The 22,514-nt window shown below is 44.9% G+C and overlaps 1 protein-coding gene across 9 annotated transcripts in view; it reads left to right on the top strand.

The window, feature by feature from the left end:
• The window catches only part of CCDC88A (coiled-coil domain containing 88A), a 356,902-nt gene that overhangs the window by 115,549 nt on the left and 218,839 nt on the right, over nucleotides 1-22,514 (top strand). For all 9 annotated transcript variants that reach the window (XM_030557801.1, XM_030557800.1, XM_030557794.1 and 6 more), the window contains 2 exons: nucleotides 12,526-12,609; nucleotides 18,490-18,630. In XM_030557801.1, the coding sequence (XP_030413661.1) occupies nucleotides 12,526-12,609; nucleotides 18,490-18,630 (225 nt within the window). The remainder of the gene's footprint in view (nucleotides 1-12,525; nucleotides 12,610-18,489; nucleotides 18,631-22,514) is intronic.

The following is a 22,514-nucleotide window of genomic DNA, read 5'->3' as shown; positions in this document are numbered from 1 at the left end:
CATTACAATCACGCCTTTGGGGATTATCTTCCATCGAAGTATCATTGTGGTTACATATGGTAACATCACACCCTAAATGTGGCACCCTATTTTTCCAAGAGGGTTCATTTGCTCCAGGAGACCAGAGGGTTATATTCTTTGGACCCTCTGTAACAAACTACATAGCTGGGTAACTGTGTTTTCCACCAGTGATTTCCCCAGGAATTGAAATTAGGGTGGATGTTCAAATTTACAGGGGGGATGTCAGGACCAATGAGATATATAAAAGAGATGAATAAAGTAAATTTTTGTTAGCATGATGCAAATTTAACATAAGAATAATGAAAGTTACACCAAAACACATAACAGGTCTAGATTTCTAAAAAAATATAAATTTAAAAAAAAGTATTTAATTTAAATTGACTTTTGAAAAGTAAGCCATCATGGGATAAGAGGGAAGTCCTGTCATGGATCAGTAACTGGTTAAAAGATGGGAAACAAAGGGTAGGAATAAATTATCAGTTTTCAGAATGGAGAGAGGTAAATAGTGGTATCCCTGAGGAGTCGGTACTGGGACCATTACTGTTCAACATACTCATAAATGATCTGGAAAAAAGTGAAGTGGCAAAATTTGCAGATGATACAAAACTATTCAAGATAGTTAAGCCCCAGGCAGACTGCAAAGAATGACAAAGGGATCTCACAAAACTGGGTGACTGGGCAACAAAAATGGCAGATGAAATTCAATGTTGATAAATGCAAAGTAATGCACATTGGAAAACAATCTCAACTATACATACAAAATGAAGGAGTCTGAATTAGCTGTTAACACTCAAGAAAGAGATCTTGGAGTCATTGTGGATAGTTCTCTGAAAACATCTACTCGATGTGCAGCAGCTGTCAATGATTCCCAACATTTTGTTTCTTTTTAAAAAGAACAGGAGTACTTATGGCACCTTAGAGACTAACAAATTTATTTTAGCATAAGCTTTTGTGGGCTACAGTCCACTTCATCGGATGTAGCCCACGAAAGCTTATGCTCAAATAAATTTGTTTAGTCTTTAAGGTGCTACAAGTATTGTTCTGTTTGCAGATACTGACTTAACACAGCTGCTACTCTGAAACCTTTGCTTTTTTAAGAAAGGGATAGATAATAAGACAGACAGTACTATATTGCCTCTATGTAAATCTGTGGTACGTGTACACCTTGAATACTGTGCGGATCTGGTCACCCTATCCCAAAAAAATATATACTGGAAATGGAAAAGGTACAGAGATGGGCAACTAAAATGATTAAGGGTATGAAACAGGAGGAGAAATTAAAATGACTTTTAGCTTAGAAAAGAGATGACTAAGGAGGAATATGATAGAAGTCTATAAAATTTTGACTGCTGTGAAGAAAGTGAATAAGGAAGTGTTGTTTAATCCTTCACATAACACAAGAACTAGCAGTCACCCAATGAAATTAATAGGCAGCAGGTTTGGGTTTTGTTTTGTTTTTTTTTTTAAAAAGGAAGTACTTCTTCATACAACATAAAGTCAACCCCATGGAACTCTTTGCCAGGGGATGCTGTGAAGACCAAAACTATAATAGGATTAAAAAAAAGAACTAGATAAATTCTTGGAGAATAGGTCCATCAGTGGCTGTTAGCCAGGATAGGGAGGGATGCAACACCAAGCTCTGAGTGTCTCTAGCCTGTTTGCTGGAAGCTGGGAATGAGTAAGAGGGGATAGATCACTTGATGATTACCTGTTCTGTTCATTCCTTCTGGGGCACCTGGCCTTGACCACTGTTGGAAGACAGGATACTGGGCTGTGTGCACCATTGGTCTGACCCAGTATGACCATTCTTATGTAAAAATTAATTATAAAAATGTTTAGTACAGAAACTCCCCAACATAATGACCTCTAAAGATAGCAACAGTGTGAGATAACAACCTTGGCAAATAATGCATTTTAAAAATCTTGGCCTACTAGGAAACAAACATTTATGTAAGTTTCCATTCCCAGTTACAAATTAAGCATTCTGGAGCAAAGTCACTAAAATATAGTCCAAGAAACAAATGTTTCTTTAATGTGTCCCTCACTTGTCTCCACCACACCTGACTCACCAGTGTTGTCTTTGGTCAGTGGAGACTCAGAGTTTAGAGGTGCTTTCTCGTGAGTACACCTCCCAGGTGGGGGGCAAGAAGCCACCTTGCTCATTCCTCCAGCTGCCCACTGTTCACTCTGGCCGCGGCTGTTCTTTATGCCATCGTTCACTCTACCACTCTGTTGCCAATGGCCCCGTGCAGTCATCTTCTGCTGCCACCTGCCACTGTGACCTCTGTGAGTTGGTCTCTTGAGGTTCCACCAGCTCTGTGTTTTCAGCTGAGCTTTAGTAAGGGCACCTTGCTGTGAGTGCAGTCTGGGCTATCTTTTACACAAAAACACTGTACCCACAGGAACACTGCTCCCACAGCAGGATTAAACACTTAGACCTGATTATCAGTGATTTTAGCTGCAGTGGTCACTTAACGGAACAAAAGACTATCTATGGAGCCTAAGCAGCTCTGTTTTTAAACAGTGGAGAGGGACAGGTCTCCCGCCTCTCTCTTGATGCCCTCAATCAGCACAGGCTAAGTACAGTTCTACTGCCCTTTACTCATACAATAAGAACAACATTTCATTCCCCCACCCCCGCATTCAAATGATTTGTAACCCAACCCCAGCCAAAATCTATCACTTGGGAAACACAGCTCTGTTTGCTGGATACCTAGGTAGATTAGGTGTGAATGTAAATACAATCTGGTCCTGAAGCCTTTCCCCTCAGCCCCCAGCTCATCACTAGCTGTTAGGGAGAGCTCATTTAGACTTTGCTTACAAATCATCATTTGAAATCATTAAGTTGGCCAACATCACCGAAATGAATGCACTGACATTGTCATAAAAAACAACAGCTGTATAAGGAAGCTAGTCTATGTTCATACTTTTCAAATCTATTATACTTTCAGATACACATATTTTATCATACACTGTATATGCTTTTAAAGTGTGTATTAATGTTTCAATTTCAATTCAGATTTCCAAACAGTCACTAAATTGGCATGTTTCAGGGTAGCAGCCATGTTAGTGTGTATTCACAAAAAGAACAGAAGTATTTATGGCACCTTAGAAACTAACAGATGTATTTGAGCATAAGCTTTTGTGGGCTGCAGCCCACTTCTTCGGATGAATAGAATGGAACATACAGCAAGAAGATATTTATACATACAGAGAACATGAAAAGGTGGGAGTTGCCCAACCGACTCTTAAGAGGCTAATTAATTAAGATGTGCTATTGTCAGCAGGAGAAAAAAAACTTTTATAGTGATAATCAAGACAGCCCATTTAAGACAGTTTAACAAGAAGGTGTGAGGATACTTAACATGGGGAAATAGATTCAATGTGTGTAATGGCTCAGCCATTCCCAGTCTCTATTTAAGCCCAGATTGATTGTATCTAGTTTGCATATTAATTCAAGTTCAGCAGTTTCTCCTTGGAGTCTGTTTTTGAAGCTATTCTGTCGCAAGATTGCCACCTTTAAATCTGTTACTGAATGGCCAGAGAGATTGAAGTGTTCTCCAACTGGTTTTTGAATGTTATGATTCCTGATGTCAGATTAGTGTCCATTTATTCTTTTGCGTAGAGACTGTCCGGTTTGGCCAATGTACATGGCAGAGGGACATTCCTGGCACACGATGGCATATATCACATTGGTAGATGTGCAGGTGAACGAGCCCCTTATGGCGTGGCTGATGTGATTGAGTCCTATTATGGTGTCACTTGAATAGATATGTGGACAGAGTTGGCATCAGGCTTTGTTGCAAGGATAGGTTCCTGGGTCAGTGTTTTTTTTCTGCGGTGTGTGGCTGCTGGTGAGTATTTGCTTCAGGTTGGGAGGCTGTCTTAAGAGAGGACAGGCGTGTCTCCCAAAATCTGGGAGAGTGAGGGATCGTCTTTCAGGATAGGTTGTAGATCTTTGATGATGCGCTGGAGAAGTTTGTTGGGGGATGATGGTAACGGCTAGTGGTGGTCTGTTATTTTCTATGTTAGGCCTGTCCTGTAGTAGGTGACTTCTGGGTACTTTTCTGGCTCTGTCAATCTGTTTTTTCACTTCAGCAGGTGGGTATTGTAGTTTTAAGAATGCTTGATAAAGATCTTGTAGGTGTTTGTCTCTGTCTGAGGGATTGGAGCAAATGCAGTTGTATCTTAGAGCTTGGCTGTAGACAATGGATTGTGTGGTGTGTCCTGGATGGAAGCTGGAGGCATATAAGTAAGTATAGCAGTCAATAGGTTTCCAGTATAGGGTGGTGTTTGTGACCATCGCTTATTAGCACAGTAGTGTCAAGGAAATGGACCGGTTGTGTAGATTGATCTAGGCTGATGTTGATGGTGGTGTGGAAATTGTTGAAATAATGGTGGAATTCCTCAAGGGCTTCTTTTCCATGGGTCCAGATGATGAAGATGTCATCAGTGTAAAGCAAGTAGAGTAGGGGTGTTAGGAGATGAGAGCTAAGGAAGCGTTGTTTTAAGTCAGCCATAAAAATGTTGGCATTTACTGTGGGGCCATGCGGGTGCCCATAGCAGTGCCACTGACTTGAAGGTATATATTGTCCCCAAATGTGAAATAGTTGTGGGTGAGGACAAAGTCGCAGAGTTCAGCCACCAGGTTTGACATGTAACTAGTTCACAAAACTGGAGGGGGGTGGTGGTGGGGAAATTCAAGGGGGAGTGTAGGGAAATCACTGTTTTCCACTATCATTAATCATGGCAGCTCCCAGGGAGTACCATGCAATATTTCCTGATAAATTTGATATTCTCCACCAGATTGGGATTCCCCCAATCTAATCCATAAACCATGTACTGACACTGTCAAATTCCTGTTGGAGTATTAGTGGTACATCTTTCTGTGGTGAGATTCTCATAGTCTTCATTAGCTTTATTACCACAGGCTGCATGTGTTGCCTCCTTTTGACACTTCACATTGTGGGATCTGAATAGAATTTGTAAATGTGACAATTGTGATTAGCAGTAGTAATTGTTCCATCCAGGGCCTGGGTATTTTCATCCTTTTCTCCTTTTTGAATTACCCTTTAATACACACACAACAAAATTTACACGTCCCCTTTCCCAGTCTCCTATTTGTACCTTTTTATTTTTGTGCAGTGAACCCACTCCTTTCCTCCATTCTCTGTACCCAGTAATAGCAGACTGGACCCTAATTGGTCAAGGACAAGATAGGGGCCCTTCCATTTAGGAGCTGGGAATGGATGGTGTTGACTTGAAATCTTGTACATCACTAGATCTCCCACCATGGGTAGATCACGATCCCTGGGTAGGTCATACCGTGCTTTGACTCTTGCTGCTCATTGCTTGTCTCACCAGGCCACCACCTGTTGTACCTGTTTTACATGGTCGATTAGAGTTAAAATCCATTCTTGTGTTAAGCCGTGTGTATTGACTTCCCCAGGTACTTCCCATGAGAGCCTCATATGGAGAAAATCCTGTGCACTTTGATTCTCAGGCCCTTATTCTCATTAAGACAAAGAGGAATGACTGTGACCAGTTTTTTCCTCCCATTTCCACTCCCTTTCTTAGCTCACTTTTAATGGTACGGTTCATGCGTTCCACCTGCCCGGCAGCCTGTGGGTCATAAGCAGTATGGAAAATGATTCCAGTGAGAGCTGATAGCTCCCCTAACAGATCTGACCAGAAAGCAGCTCCTTGGTCTGAGTCAATCACCTTTGAGATCCCACAGCGAGTGAATACCTCGTTTACCAGTTTTTCAGCAGTTATCCAGGCAGTTTAATACTTTGTGGGGAAAGCTTCCACACACCTGCTGAAAGCATCCACTACTACCAACATGAATCAGTTTTTTCTGTGATCTGGTGGTAGGGATCCTGTGTAGTCAATTTGTATTCTTTCCCAAGGTCCCCTGGGGGCTTGTCTCATTAATTTTCCTCTTAGCACCTTGTGAGGTGGTTTGTGCCTTGCACAGTCCAAACAACATTCCAGATGTGATTTAAAATCAGCTGCCATTCTTGGCCACCAGCACAATCTTTTTAAAGTTCCCAGTTCCTCCTCAAACCCAGGGTGTCCCACTGTCAAACTCCCATGCACCCAGCTTAAGAAAGCCATCCGGCTTCCCTGAGGGCACAGCATTGCTGGTCCCTCAGCTGTTAAGAGACACCAAATCCCTTCCATTAATTCCACATTTGGCACATGCCTGACCTCAATTTTCATGATGCCTTCCAGTCCTGGTTCGCATTCTTGCAACTCTCAAATTCACCCTCCACAATCTGTATCCACACCACTTTAGTTATTACTGCTAGAGGCACACTCTCTTCTGGCTCCCAGGTCCATGGGGGTGCCTGTGTTGCAGCCCGCTTGGCTTCTGCATAGGCTAAATTATTCCCTTTGCTTAGGGGTTCTGTCTTTTTGTGTACCTTTACCACATTGATCCATGTAAAACAGTGACTGAGCTCCTTCACTCGCTTCCACCAGTTAGCATGCTTGATTGTGGAGCCATCTGTTGCCCTGAAATGATTATCCACCCACCAACTCAGCATTAATGTGACCTCACGAAATACATAATCTGAATCTACCACCACCCAACATTCTGGCTCAAATTTGGGATCCACTTCATTTAAAGATATTAGCAAGGCTGCCAGTTCTGCCTTCTGAGCTGACCTTGCTTCTAGTGAGAAACCAATGGTGCTGACTGTCACATTTCCTGATTCCCACAACAGCTAAGCCTGCAGTTTTTCATCCCTCCAATACTTACAACTTCTATCCAAAAACCATACCAGTGTCCCCTCCTTTACCTGATTGGGGTTAGCTGCCCAAAACACCTGATGTTGGGTTTTGCCTGGGCTGGCTTCACATTGGTGTGGAGTGCCAGTCAGATATAGTCCGGCTACCCAGACTATGTTTTCCTTGTAGAGCCAGCAACCATTTGGCAATACGCTACCCATTCACTTGTCCCTGTAAGATAGAATGCATGTTTAACAGCCGCAGGGGGTCATGATGAGATTGGACTATTACTTCCTCCATTACTGTGAGATATTTGAATTTCCCTAGCTGTCAGTAGGTGCACAGCAACTCCTTTTCATCCATACTTCAGTTCCACTGCACTCAAAAGTCAAGAGGCAAAGGCCACAGGTCAGTACTTTGCTCCATATTCCTGTATTAATGCACAACCAATGGTAGTATCAGATACCAAAGGGTACAGATAAGAGTTATCCCCATCCAGGGAGGCCAGCATTGGTCAAGTTTTCGTTTAGTACTCTCACTTCCTCAGTACACTTTTCTGACCGCTCCCAAGTTGAGGCTTTGGTTAGGTCAGATATTTTTGCATAATTGGCCACAAAATTCCTGCAAAATCCAGTTAGACCAAGAGAACTTTGCAAACTTCTAACATCCGTAGGCAATGGCAGGGACTGAATCAATTGCATCAGTCCCTTATCAATTTCCTTTCCCATCTGGGACGCTTCCACTCCTAAGTAGGTCACACTTGTCTGTCCCATCTGAGCCTTTTTCCCATTGACCTTCAACCTGCTCTTGCCAAAGCTTGCAGGACCTGCTCGGTTAGTTTCCTGTTTTCCTCCTCTGTCTCTGACATTAGCGAAAAGATCTCACAAAACCAAGTGGTTGGGCAACAAAATGACAAATTAAATGTAAAGTAATGTACATTGGAAAAAAATAACCCCAACTACACATACAATATGATGGGGGCGAATTTAGCTACAACGAGTCAGGAAGGAGATCTTGGAGTCATCATGGATAGTTCTCTGAAGACATCCATGCAGTATGCAGCAGCAGTCAAAAAAGCAACCAGGATGTTAGGAATCATTAAAAAAGGGATAGCGAATAAGAATATTGCCCTTATATAAATTCATGCTATGCCCACATCTTGAATACTGTGTACAGATGTGGTCTCCTCATCTCAAAAAAGATATACTGGTATTAGAAAAGGTTCAGAGAAGGGCAGCTAAAATGATTAGGGGTTTGGAGAGGGTCAATCTAAGGAGAGAATAAAGAGGCTAGGATTTTCATCTTGGGAAAGAGGAGACTAAGGGGGGATATGATAGATGTGTATAAAATCATGAGTGGTGTGGAGAAAGTGAATAAGGAAAAGTTATTTACTTGTTCCCATAATATAAGAATGGGGGGCCACCAAATGAAATTAATGGGCAGCAGGTTTAAAACAAATAAAAGGAAGTTCTTCACACAGCGCACAGTCAACCTGTGGAACTCCTTACCTGAGGAGGTTGTGAAGGCTAGGACTATATCAGAGTTTAAAAGAGTACTAGCTAAATTCATGGAGGTTAAGTCCATTAATGACTTGTAAGGAATGGTGTCCTTAGCCTCTGTTTGTCAGAGGGTGGAGATGGATGGCAGGAGAGAGATCACTTGATCATTATCTGTTAGGTTCACTCCCTGTGGAACAGCTGGCATTGGTCACTGTCAGTAGACAGGATACTGGGCTGGATGGACCTTTGGTCTGATCCAGAATGGCCATTCTTACGTTTTTAACAGATCTCCATATTGTATGCACCTTGCTGAATCCACTTCCTCCAGAGCTTGTCTCATGTATCTGTGAAAAATTGCAGGGGAATCCTGATATCCCTGGGCTTGGACTGTTCAGCAGAATTGTCTGCCCTCCTATGTGAATGCAGTTTTATACTGACACGAGCTAGCTAGTGGCAGAGACCAAAACCTATTAGCTATGTCCAACGCAGTGAAAATTCAGAATTGGGGTCCAATACGGGCTGGCATTTCAGGATACGTTGCCACTACTGAGGCTGGTGAGTTGGCCAGAGCATTTAGTGCCCTGTAATTCACAGTGGGGCACCAGGTACCGTTTGGCTTTGTCACTGGCCGCACAGCAATATTACAAGGGGATGCAACCGCTCTAATCAATCCCCTCTGTTCCAATTCCCCAATAGTTGCCCCCACCTCTGCCAATGTCTCCCGAGGAATAGGATATTGTTTCTGTATGGGAGGGTCCCCTCCCGCTAGCAGTACTTCCATGCTGCCCCTACCACAATCCAGGTTATCCTTAACCCACAGAGGAATGTGTTCCCCACCCCATCATGGGTGGTGTGAGGGCATGTGCCGCTTTAAAGAGGCTATCCCCATTGGAATGGTATAGCTCTGTCAGTCCTTCATCTGCTCCACTAAACACACCCAATTGGCTAAGCCCAGTACAAATCCCAGTTTGTGTAATTCTCCTGCCCCCAACAGATTAAATATATAATTACAACCCCACAGAATCTCCCCTCTCCCCAGATTTCTTTGATCTGTCCCCGCCTCAGGGTTAACTGTCTCTCCCCTCCCGTTGCCCCTACAATTGTCTCAGTTCCTTCTGAGGCCCTCCCTTGCCCTCATGTGGTTAAGCTGTGTGTCCTGGCACCAAACACATTCCTGTCTCTAAGCAAAATTGCGTGCCTGACATTTCAGGGAATCCCAGTCCCCTGTCCTCCGGGGTCACTTTCCCTCTGATCTGGTAAGATCCTGGGTAGTCAGTTTAGCTTGCAGTCTCTGGATCTGTTGCTCTATAGCTGCCCACTTGTCCCTGACTACCCTCCCAAAGCCACAGCTTTTCCCTCTACATCCTCCCCTCTGGGCTGACCCACCCCTTTCCACCTTGTACTGATCCTCTGCAGTAATAACATGGACTGGCTCTCCCCATGATGCATATCCCTCCACACATCTGCATGTCCCTGAAACTGTAGTAGCTGATTGGGAGCAAGTTCAGGGTGCTGGAACCTTAAATGCCCCACAAACTGTGGACAGCTCCAACCATTTCTCCAGCAAATCCATACTCCCACCAGGTCCTGGTGCCCCTGTCTGTGGTATCACCCATGGACCCTCCAAGGAATGCACCCAGCACCGTGCCTATGCCTGTATGCAATTAAGTGTATCCTGTCCTGCTTCTCCAGGGATTCACTTCATCTTATTCATCCCTGCAGTATGAGAGTACACCCCAAACAATTGTTTTGCCACCTGTCCGGGGATTAGAAATGAGTGTGCCAGTCCTGCCTCATTGATTCCCAAGGTGCCCCATCCCAAAAGACTATGCCATATGATCACCTGGTCCTCTCGAGTTAGACCCTCCATCTCCCTGCCCACCTCCACTAGCCACAGCACAAACTGATCCCAGTCATCTCGAGGTACCTTTCCCAAATGGTCCCATACTGCCTCCTGGTCCTTCAGGTACAAGGGGTGGATTTCTGCCTGTTCTACTACTTGTGGGGCATGGTTCCCCCCCCCCCCCCCGCAACTGGGGCCATTATACCTGCCTCCTGCAGTTCCTCTAGGGTAGCCTCTCTCGCAGGGGCTGTAACTGTGGATCGCTGGCTTACAATGTCAACTGGCAGTGGTGGGTACAGTGTATTTTCAGGGTAGGGTAGTGGAGGTGTCTCCTTCAGTTCCATTAGTGGGGTGGATGGTTTGGGGTCCCCAAGTTCATTGCCCCCATGTTTACATTGATACAATTCCTCCTCTAAGTCTCATACTCTCCCCAGCGTTCATCCCTCTCTTGCCGGATTGCCTCACAAGACTCCTCTGTCCGTACAGCATCCCATGCCTTCAAATCCACTACCTCTACTGCTAACGTGGATTTTTCAGTTAAAATCTGTTGCTGATCCACAGTCTCCTACAAATCCTTAATGTGTTGGAGGAGATTGGCTTCCCTTTTTACTCAGTATGCCATCCCAGTGCACAAACCTTGTAATACCATTCCCTTTTTCCTACACTCCTTTCCCTTGGGGTCTCCCAAAACCTCCCCCATCTCCTTCTCAGTCTCATCCCAGGTGAACCCCTGCACCTGGTATGGGCCCTGATTCTTCCTTATCCATTTGTTCAAAAAATCAGTTATCCCAGCGTGCCAGAACCCACAACTACCATCAAGAGTTTTCGCCATACCCCCTCCAAGCAGCTGCGTGGACTGTTAGGGAGGGGGACTTACAGGTTGCCATTCACCTATTTGATGTGATGTATCTGAGTCACAGCACCAAGATGTTAGAGGGCTTATTCTTTCACCCTCCCACTTCCCTGGTCCTTCTCGCATGAACAGAGAGCAACAATACCCAAAGTCCGAAGGTGCAAACAATTCAGTGTTTATTGGGGTGAACTTGCCGCAAACTTTCGTATGCTTTCCAGCTTATGGCTGCTCCCACTGCTTAGCCAAAGGCCTTAGCGTAGGAACAGGGCCTCAGACTGTCACAGTGAGAGAAGGCCCTTACACAGGCAGACAGTGATTTTTATCCTTTCTTTTATACCTCTATAACTAATGAAATGATAAACATATACCTAAATTCCTAAAGTGTAGGCCTTTACAGACAGGCCTGAATATCTATATAGTAACATACTATATCTTTTGTTTATCATTTTTATGGTGCAAATATTTGTGATAAAAAGAATATCACGTGAGCACTGTACACTTTGTATTCTATGTTGTAGTTGAAGTCAATATATTTGAAAATGTAGAAAAACATCGAAAATATTTAATACATTTCAGTTGGGATTCTATTGTTTAACAATGCGATTAAATGTGCGATTAATTGTGATTAATTTTTATATTAATTGCATGAGTTAACTGCGATTAATCGACAGCCCTAAAGTTTATGTTTGTTATACAAAAAGGCTAGTGTAGATTGAATTTAGTCTGAGAGGGCTCAGTTGAGTAACATTTATTCACTGTGGCCCCGATCCAGCAATGACTTGTGCACCTGCTGATCTATATGTATATGGTTAGTTACACTATTCATGTGCATATAAATCTTTTTTTGACTTTTCTGATCCCCCCCAATCAGATTAAATTAAATCTACGCTGACCTAGTGAAAGTAAAATTATTAGAAAACATCACATAATCCATGCCTCCTGATCTGAAAATAACTTATCTTCAATGGGACTACTTGTCTATGTAAAGCTAAAATGGTATCTACGTCTTTTTGCAGGATCAGGGCTAATAACATGATTAGCTTGCAACAGTGTTATTTGATTAAAGATCAGACCTATGATAGCTCATTAAATTAGTGACCAGTTTATCCATGAAAGTTGTGTGGGTTTTTTTTTTGGTTTTTTTTTAAGTATGCTATACTTTTCTAAATATGCTATTTTTGATTGGGTGAAAGTTAGGTAGAAAAGTAGAGTATACTGTACAGCTGGTTTCAATTGAATAGTGTAAAAAGCAGTTCAGAGAAATTTGCTCAGTATATGATTGTCTGTTTGAATACTAAAAAATGGTATTTAGGAAATATTTATGAAGTAAACATCATCATAGAATCTGAGCAAGAAATATACAAATTTTAAGAAGCCCCCTTCATCAGCTTTTTTCAAAATGAATATTGTCTCAGTTCACTCATATTAAAAATCAAATACAAACTACAGTGTTTTGCTATAATTACATTCAATCTGACTAGCCAGGGGATTGGACAACTGATAATTATTTTATCATCAGCTTTCAGAATATACTAAGGAGGTATGATAAATAATTGTGGTTAATGTATTTCTTTTAGTGTCAGAAAAAAGAAGAATTCATTGAAAGAATCCAAGGTTTAGATTTTGATACAAGAGCAGCTGTTGCTGCCCACATTCAAGAGGTATTTGTTACTTTTGTGCTACCTAATGTCCAAGTGATTTTCATTTTTGCTGTTCTGGAATATTAAGGAAAGAAGAATAATTTTATTTAGACAAAAACAAGAGCAATCAATTTGACATGCACGTTAATGGATTGCATTAGAGAACGTTAGTTGAGAAGGCTTCATTTTATACAAATGAGAGCAAATCACATTTCTTATTAAAGGTGGTACTTTAATCAAAACATTTTTTTCATACTGAATAGTTTTTTCCATCACAGAATCATAGTAATGTAGATCTTGATGGGATCTTGATAGATCATATACTCCAGTTCCCTGCACTGAGGCAGGAGTAAGTATTATCTAGACCATTCCTGAGAGGTATTTGTCTAACCCAGGTGTGGCCAAACTGCAGCAAACTCTTTTACAGTTAAAGTACAGCTCACAGAGCCCCCCAGGTCTTCCCCGTTCTCTGTCTACCAGACTGGGGGGAGGAGGGAGCTTGGGGCTTCTGCCAGAGATGACTGGTGCCTGCTGAGAGTGAGGGGGCATAATTTAAAGGTTTGGCACCCCCAACAGCTTGAATTATGCCCCACCTCTTATCGTCAGTGGCCTCTCCCTGCAGCTCCCGGGTGTTAGCTTTGTGTGGAGAGGCAGCAGCAAACACCTGGGAGCTGCAGAGAGAAGCTGCTGCTTTAGCTTTGCGGGGAAAGGCAGCAGCTCTTCCTGCAGCTCCCAGCTGTTTGCTGCTGCCTCTCCCCACGGCCACAGCTCCCAGCTTGCCGGATCCAGCAGCTGCTGTGCAGGGATGGGGCCGGCAGCACTATGTGACCTAGCCAGAAAACCCTGGCAAAAATCTGGGAGGAGGGGCATGTGATAGCACATGCCTCCCCCCATGCATTGCCTCTGGCAGAACGAAGTGTGTGTGTGTATGTGGGGGGTGGGGTGTCTTGGGGCTTAGCCCCAGCTCTCGAACTTCTGAAGATTGTGATATGTTGCTCAGAGGGTTGGTACATTTGGCCATTCCTGCTGTTCTTAAAAACCTCCAATGGCTGAGATACCGTAAGTAATTTGTTCCAGTGTTTAACTATCCTTACAGTTAGGAAGCTTTTCCTGATGTCTAACCTTTAATAGGCTTAAATTGCAGCAAAGGAGATTACTTTTTGTGCTGTCCTCAGTGGATATGGAGAATAATTTATCACCCTCCTCTTTATGACAACCTTTTATGTAGTAGAAGACTGTTATCATGTACCCCCAAGACTTCTTTTCCCAAACTAAACAAACCCAATTTTTAATTCAAGTAGTGTCCCTATGGGTACTCCATGGTAGGTGTGTTTGCGTCCCTGCACTGCTGATCATAGAACTTCAATAGTAGTGTCCATTAGGCCCACACATGTGCTGTCTGTCTCTCCTCGTGCTGAGCGATGAGGCTAGCCAGCACACGCTGGTTAAGCCTCCTCAGTTACTTCTTAACTTCCCCTTGCTAGAGACTGATTTTGCTTTATTCACTTTTATATAAGCATTTATATTGCATTCAACAAAGTGGGTATTCACCCATGAAAGCTCATGCTCCAAAACGTCTGTTAGTCTATAAGGTGCCACAGGACTCTTTGCAAAAAAAATGCTTTTACAGATCAGATGAACACGGCTACCCCTCTGATACATGACACTTCTTTGTAGTTATTTTGTTAGTATACTATAGTTTATTGTTCTTTACCCTCTGATTTTATCCCCCCCAAAATAAAAACAAAACAAAACAGAACTCTCCCCAAAATTTCATTTTCCTGCTTTTTTTCCCCTTCGAGGGATCCTCACCCCCTACCCCACCCCACGCCTCCAGTGGGTATACCCAGTTCACCAGGTTTCAAGAAGCGCCTCACTTGCAAGGAGGCAATTCCGATTGCAGATAAGCACTCTTAAGTGCATTTGTTGCCTTGGGGAGGGCCACATCCAGAAAAAGTGTAGTCTCTGCCAGCAACTCTGACCACATTCCCATAAGGACAGACTGCTCAGGCAGAAGATTATTTTAATGGAGGTGGCTCTCAGACCCATGCAGAACTTGCGCTGCAAGTCCCTGGATAGACATGAATCTTCTCCACAGCCATCTAAGGGCTATGGATCGAAGAAACAGACTGCTGACCCCTCTCAGAAGTCATCTTAGAGGAGAGTGGGAAGTCCCCAAAAGTGCACCCTGAGGTCTCCATAGACTATCTCCATCTCACTCGGTATCTTCGGCACCAAGACCATCTCAGTCCAGCACTCCTGGCTCTCGGAGACCAACAGCAGTCGGTACTGTTGACGTGCACACGGACCTGATGGGCGCAGGCTCTGAGTCATCGGCACTGAGAGACAGGAGTAAGCACTCAACTAAAAAGGCACCCTCAATACGTTAAATAATCATTGGTACTATTATCGATGCCTCACCCACCCCAGAGCGAGTGGTATGGATAAGACCCCCATCTGCCTCTGACACCTGATGCTGGGGCAATCAGTACCAATGGAATTCTGCCGGTCCAGCAACCTCCGTATATCTGATGTACCGGGATCCCCACTTCTTGGTACTGCGACCTTCGCACTGAGCCTCCATTTGGCATGGGAATCGTCACCGCTGCCAGGCCTCACTCCCCCACTCTCTAACGAAAGTTCAGACAGCAAGCTGGAGGAAAGAACATCCCAGTACTCTTCTCAGGCTCCATATGGTGCTCAGTACCAACAATGTCCATACCCGCAGGTGTCCCCACCACTGACATCATGGTACAGCCACCCATGGGCACTACCACCATGCTGTATGCCACCATCACCCCCATGGTCTTATTGGGACTGACGGGAAGCATACTGCCAACATGTCTCTCAAGCGCCAAGCCTTGCCCGAGAACCCTCAAGGCATACCCCTTCAGCCACAGCTTCCAGAGCTTTGGAACCTCCACAAGACATCATGGAGAAACAGGAGGGTGATGCCGAGGAAGAGGTGACCCTGAGGTCTTCCTCCTTTCCAGACCATTAGGCCTTCATCACCGTATCTGGCAGATGACTTTCATCTCCTCCAGCCTCTGGCAAAGAGGTCAGTGGACACCCTCAAGATACCATTGAAGGAAGTCAAGGACACCCACCATCAGCTCTTTGACATCCCCCACTCCTCGTCCTCCTCCAAAATTGCCCTTCTGATTAATGAGACTACCTTAGACCCAGCAAGAACTATGTGGCATATCCCAGTGACAGTATGTGCAACCTGCGAGTGGACATAAAGTACTACGTCCCTACGAAGGAATCATGATTCCTTTTCTGCCACCTACCCCCCAACTCCATTGTGGTAGATGCCGTCAAATCATACGGCTGACTACATGAGTCGAGGGCTACTCCGCAAAACTGGGATTGAAAGCGCCTGGACCTTTTTTGTAGGAAGATGTACTCCTTGGCTATATTCCAGTTTCGTATCACCAACTATCAGGCCCTCATGGTGAAATATGATTATATTAACTATTCAAAGTTGAATGACTTTATTGAGTCAATCCCAATCTCAGCATAGACCATATACATCCCAATATCAACCTCAATGACAATATGAACTGCCAAGGAAGAAAGCAAAATTCCCCAAACAGGAACCATCTGTCTTGCAATCTTCGTTGTCCCAGCCCTCTATGTCCAAACACCAGTTTTGACAGATGAGTCGAGGCGCCGTTGGACCAACTGATACAGCCGACCAATGCTTCACACCCATTTGACCACCGTGTGGCAGTATTCTGCAGTGCCTGGAAACACACAACATTGGACTGATCAATCCATGAGATAGTTTGGTCTGAGTACTCCATCCATTTCACCTCCCTACCCCCTCCACAACACCCTTCCCTGTCTCTCTTCAGGGACCCTTCACATGAGTTTAGAATGACAAGTCAATAATCTCCTCCAGTTAGGAGCCATAGAACTAGTACCTCAACATCTACAAGGAAGAGGATTGTACTCTCTTTATTTCCTAATACTGAAGAGGAAGGGAGTTTAGAGACCCATACCAGACCTCAGAGCTCTCAACAAGTTTGTCCAGGCTCAAAAATTCAAAATGGTCACTTTATTGGAACAGGGAGACTGGTTTTCTGTCGTCGACCTTCAGGGCACATACTTTCACATCTCCATCCTACCAGCTCACAGATGATTTCTCAGATTTATCCTGGAACAAGACCACAGAGTGCTCCCCTTCGGGCTGTTGTTGGCCTTGAGTGTATTGACCAAGGTTCTCTGGGTGATAGCCACTCACTCTCTGAAGAGATAAAGATTTAACTTTACCCTGATGATTGCCTTCTCAGAGCCCAATTTCTCCAGGAGTCACACTGAGTCACCAAAGCACTTATTTACAGAGGTGAGCCCTACAGATCAAAATCCAGGACTCAGCTCTCACTCTGGTGCAATGTCTGAATTCATAGGGACTGACTTTGACTCGTTGCAGGCCATAGCACTCTCTTTTCTCAGCAGAGATTTCTTTCATTATCTACACTTTTAGACAGTGTTCAAAGCAGCCTGCAAATATCAGCCAGAGTCTTCCTCCAACTCCTGGAGCACATGGCAATGAGCACAGCGGTGATACCACATGCCAGGTTTCACATGCAGTGCCTCTAAATGTGGTTCAGCTTGGTCTACAACAGTGACAAGCTGGACAAATCTCTGTCACCACCCACCAGGGTCAAAAACTCCCTAAACTGGTGGATGAGCCCAACCAACATTTGCAAAGGGATCCCCTTCTCCCAGACCTCACCGTCATTGCTTCTCACCATCAATACATCACTGATCTGGTGGGTTGCAAATCTTAACGGCCTCGCAACACAAGTGGTCACCCATGGAGATGTTCCTTCACATCAGTCTCCTCAAGATAAGAACAGTAAGGAACGCCTGCACCCATTTCTTCCAGCTGATCACAGGATCACACATGAAGATCCTAATAGACAACATAGCCTACGTACAATAGTCAGGGGGGAGCCAGATCACCCTTCATATGCAACGAGGTGATCAGGCTATGGAACAGGTGCATCTCCCACAACATTACATTGTCTGCACACAAAACTTGATAGTGGACAATCTGTTGTAAATTCCCACACATCATAGAATCTCAGAGTTGGAAGGGACCTCAGGAGGTCATCTAGTCCAAACCCCTGCTCAAAGCAGGACCAATTCCCAACTAAATCATCCCAGCGAGGGCTTTGTCAAGCCTGACCTTAAAAACCTCTAAGGAAGGAGATTCCACCACTTCCCTAGGTAACCCATTCCAGTGCTTCACCACTCTCTGAGTGAAAAAGTTTTTCCTAATATCCAACCTAAACCTCCCCCACTGCAACTTGAGACCATTACTCCTTGTTCTGTCATCAGGTACCACAAAGAACAGTCAAGATCCATCCTCTTTGGAACTCCCTTTCAGGTAGTTGAAAGCAGCTATCAAATCCCCCCTCATTCTTCTCTTCTGCAGACTAAACAATCCCAGTTCCCTCAGCCTCTCCTCATAAGTCATGTGCTCCAGCCCCCTAATCATTTTTGTTGCCCTCCGCTGGACTCTTTCCAATTTGTCCACATCCTTCTTGTAGTGTGGGGCCCAAAACTGGACACAGTACTCTAGATGAGGCCTCACCAATGTCAAATAGAGGGGAATGATCACATCCTTCGATCTGCTGGCAATGCCCCTACTTATACAGCCCAAAATGCCATTAGCCTTCTTGGCAACAAGGGCACACTGTTGACTCGTATCCAGCTTCTCGTCCACTGTAACCCCTAGGTCCTTTTCTGCAGAACTGCTTCCTAGCCATTCGGTCCCTAGTCTGTAACAGTGAATGGGATTCTTCCGTCCATCTTGTTATACTTCTTTTGCATTCTTATAATTAAATAGCGCATGAAGGTTGTTTTCACAATTATTTCTTTCTCTTATAGGTAACTCATAATCAGGAAAATGTGTTTGATCTGCAGTGGATGGATGTCAGCACTCTGTCACAAGAATATATCGAGCCTCTCTTGAAAAATATGGCATTACATTTAAAAAGACTCATAGATGAAAGGGATGAACATTCTGAGGTATGTATGGGCTTAATTATTTAAAAAGAAAAAGTATAAGAAAGCACCTTTTTAAAATTATACAGTTTGGAATTTTTGAAAATAGATAATATATGTTCTTTGAACTTTATCCGTTGGCAGCATGGCTTGAAATAAGACTTCTTCATTCTGTTCCTTATGTCGATTCCATGTTAGGTGTGTGTGTGCCCACGTGCATGGTCAATGGAAATTTTTCCTCTAGTGGTATCTGTAGAGCCAGCTCTGGAGTCCCATGCTTATGTGCTCATATGTTGGGTGCCATTGGCCCTGCCCCATCTCAGCTCCTTCTTTCTGTTAGTGATGGTGTTGGAATGCTCCTTGCTTTCACAAGCCCCACAGTGATTTCTTTCGCTTGGACTCTTGAGTTTTTCTTGTACATAGTTATTGTAGTTTTAGTATTATAATTAGTAATCATTAGTAGTGGAGTCCTGTTGAGGACATGGCCTCAGGGATGGGGGGCTATGCCAAGCCACTTAGTGTGCAGAAACTGTGCAGATGCAGCACTCTTTTAAAAAAAAAAAAAAAAGCACCACGATGAGAGGCGTACACTGCACTGTGGCTACAGTGCTGCGGTGCCAGTGTAGACACTGTGGTGATTACAGCGCTGCAATTGGCCTCTGAGAAGTATTCCACAATGCCTGTTCTCCCCTCTGGCCATTGGTTTGAACTCTATTGCCCTGCCCTCAGGTGACCGTCAGCCCCACCCCATACATTCCTTTGCAAATTTGAAAGTCCCCTTCGTGTTTGCTCGGTGATTTGTGCAGTGGTCTCAGCGCATCTTTTCAGCTGGCCATGTCTGCTCTACGCAACAGGCCATCCCCCGCTTGGAGCAATGCCGAGCTGCTGGACCTCATCGGTATTTGGGGAGAGGAGGCAGTGCAGTCACAGCTGCACTCCAGCCATTGGAATTTTAATACTTACAGACAGATTTCTAGATGCATAATAGAAAGGGGCCTTGACCAGGACACACTGCAGTGCAGGGTCAAAGTGAAGGAGTTGTGGAACGCCTACTACAAAGCACGGGAGGCAAACCACTGCTCTGGTGCTGCGCCCACGAGCTGCTGGTTCTAAAAAGAGCTGGATGCGATACTCAGTGGTGACCCGACATCCACTGGAAAGTCCCCTGTGGATACTTCGTGGTCAGTCGAGAGTGGACCGAACCAGGAGGAAATAATCTTGGATGAAGAAGGGGAAGGGGACCCAGAGGCAGAGGATAACGCGGAGGCCAGAGATCCATGCAGTCAGGATCTCTTTTCTACCCCGGAGGAGCCTAGCCAGTCACAGCAGTCGGATATTGGTGAAGCGCAAACAGAAGATGAGGCCCCTGGTAAGTGGATCTGATTTTGGGTATTGCTGAAGCGAGTTGTTGGGGGCAGAAAGGTTACAGAAAGCAGGCTTGTCTCCCACCTCATGCCTAGTTTGAGCGCAGAACAGGCTAGTGATAGACTCCCTCACTTCGTGGGAATCTCCCTCGGAGATCACCAGGAAACTCTCATGGAGATGCTGTCACAGGTTCCACTGTCACAGGTTCCTTGGCAGAGCTACTTTGTTTCTTGCCCCATTAACAGTAACTTTCCCGCGCCACTGTGCCATCACCATAGCTGCTCACAAGCTAGCTGCATAGGGGCCAGGGCAGAAACCGCAGTCTTGGAGAAGACCGTCCCTTGATGCCCTGCTCACCCTCAGCAGCGAGATATCTTCCATAATGATTATCTGCTGTGGAAAGTGTGGGGACAGGAATGATTATCAGGCCCCCCCTACAGTGCTAGTTCTCCCCAGCTGCCCAAGAGCCAAGTGCCCAGTGTACAGCAGGGTCTGGGAATAGTGATTTACCCTTCCCCTGCAGCTGCTCACCATTTTGGGGGTCTTGTGGCTTATGTGCGCTTGCCTGGGGTCAGCCAATTAGTGTCAGGTACGTCAGTACTGGCTGTGTTTCAAACCACTGAAACAGTGTTGTCTGTGTTGCAGACAATACTGCTTCTCTAGAATGTTGCATTTAAATTTCACAGAGATGACCTTGGGAGGACAGCCTCCCTTATTGGCAGCAGAACGGTTGCAAAGAATTCAAAAGCAGCCAGGAAGAACTAAGGAGGACTTTATGCGTGAGGTTATGATGCACTCTGCTGCTGAGAAAAAGGAATTGAAGGAGTGGTGGGACAGTGAGAAGAAGGACCAAAAGGAGGTCACAGCACACTGGAAAGAAGCCACGGAGCGACTCTTAACAGTTATGGAACACCAAGCGGATATGCTCCAGGTGATACTAGCTCTTCAAACCAAGATGCTCCGTGCCTGCCTTCCCCTGCAGCCACTGTCGCAAAACTCTTTCCCATGCACACCCTTCATACTGCCAACACACTCTTAACCTCCTGGCTCCACACTCTACCCTCAGAATTCCACACCTCCCTCCTCACAGTCCAGCAGTGTGAACTCCCAATACCCACTGCACTCAACACCCATCCATCTGCAGTTTGACCCTGCTGAAGTACAGCACCCGCTGCATCGTACTCTAAAAGAGAAGATTGGTTATGATCCCTGGACATACACAAATCTGTAGCCGGGCCAGGACCTCTCCTCCTCTTGACACCTTCCATTCCCACATTCCTTTCGTTCCTCCATCTCTGCCGATGAATTTTTTTATTTGACTCTCTCCTCTGGTTGTTGCCTTTCAATAAAATAATTGTTTGTTTGAAAGCAATCTTTTTTCTATTAAGCGAAAGCAAAAAGAGCACGTCAAAGCAACATATATAGAGCTATGTTAAGGCCCCTTCTTGCCTCATGTGCACCAATCACATCCTAGCATTACAAGCACGGCAATCCCGATCATAGCAACAAATATTAGTGGCTTTCAGCTTCAAATTGCTGCCTCAAAGCATTTCTGATCCTTATGGCCCCACACTGTGCCCCTCTAATAGCCCTGGTCTCTGGCTGTTCAAACTCAGCCTCCAGGTGCTGAGCCTCTGTGATCCAGCCCTGAGTGAAGCTTTCACCCTTCCCTTCACAAATATTATGGAGCGTACAGCATGCGGCTATAAGCATAGGAATATTATTATCAGCCATGTCCAGCTTCCCATAGAGGCATGAATGCACACTCCACAGTCATTCTGCACTTGCTCAGCCTGTTGTTGAACTGTTATTGGTGCTCTCAAGTTGTCCCATGGATGGCTTCATGAGCCACAGCATTAAGAGGTAGGCGGGGTCTCCCAGGATCACAATGGGCATTTCTACTTCCCTTACGGAGATCTTCTGGTCTGGGAAGAAAGTCCCTGCCTGCAGCTTCTTGAACAGGCCAGTGTTCCAAAAGATGCATACGTCATGCACCTTTCCAGACCAGCCAGAGTTAATGTCTGTGAAACACTCACTGTGAACCAAAAGCGCCAGGAGAACCATTGAGAAATACCCCTTGTGATTAATGTATTGGGTGGCTAGGTGGTCTGTTGCCAGAATTGGAATGTGCGTACCATTGATCACCCCTCTGCAGTTAGGGAAGCCCATTTGTGCAAAGCCATCCACAATGTCACACACATTGCCCAGAGTCATGGTCTTTCGGAGCAGGATACGATTAATGGACCTGCACACTTGTATCAACACAGTGGTCGACATTCCCACTCTGAACTGGTTAGCAACCGATCAGTAGCAATCTGAAGTAGCCAGCTTCCACAGTGCGATCACCATGTGCTTCTCCAACAGCAGGGCAACTCTCATTTTTGTGTCCTTGCACCTCAGGGGTGGTGGGAACTCATCACACAGTCCCATGAATGTGGCTTTCCTTTCAGTGGAATTGATCACTGTGCATTCAGTGAAGCACATGTGTAGGGCTTTGCAGGTTTGGAACTCTAGATTGTAAACTCTTTAAGATAGGGGCCATA

The sequence above is a fragment of the Gopherus evgoodei genome, chromosome 3 (assembly GCF_007399415.2).
Source record: "Gopherus evgoodei ecotype Sinaloan lineage chromosome 3, rGopEvg1_v1.p, whole genome shotgun sequence".
Taxonomy (NCBI): Eukaryota; Metazoa; Chordata; order Testudines; family Testudinidae; genus Gopherus; species Gopherus evgoodei.
This window is presented reverse-complemented; position numbering and strand designations above follow the sequence as displayed.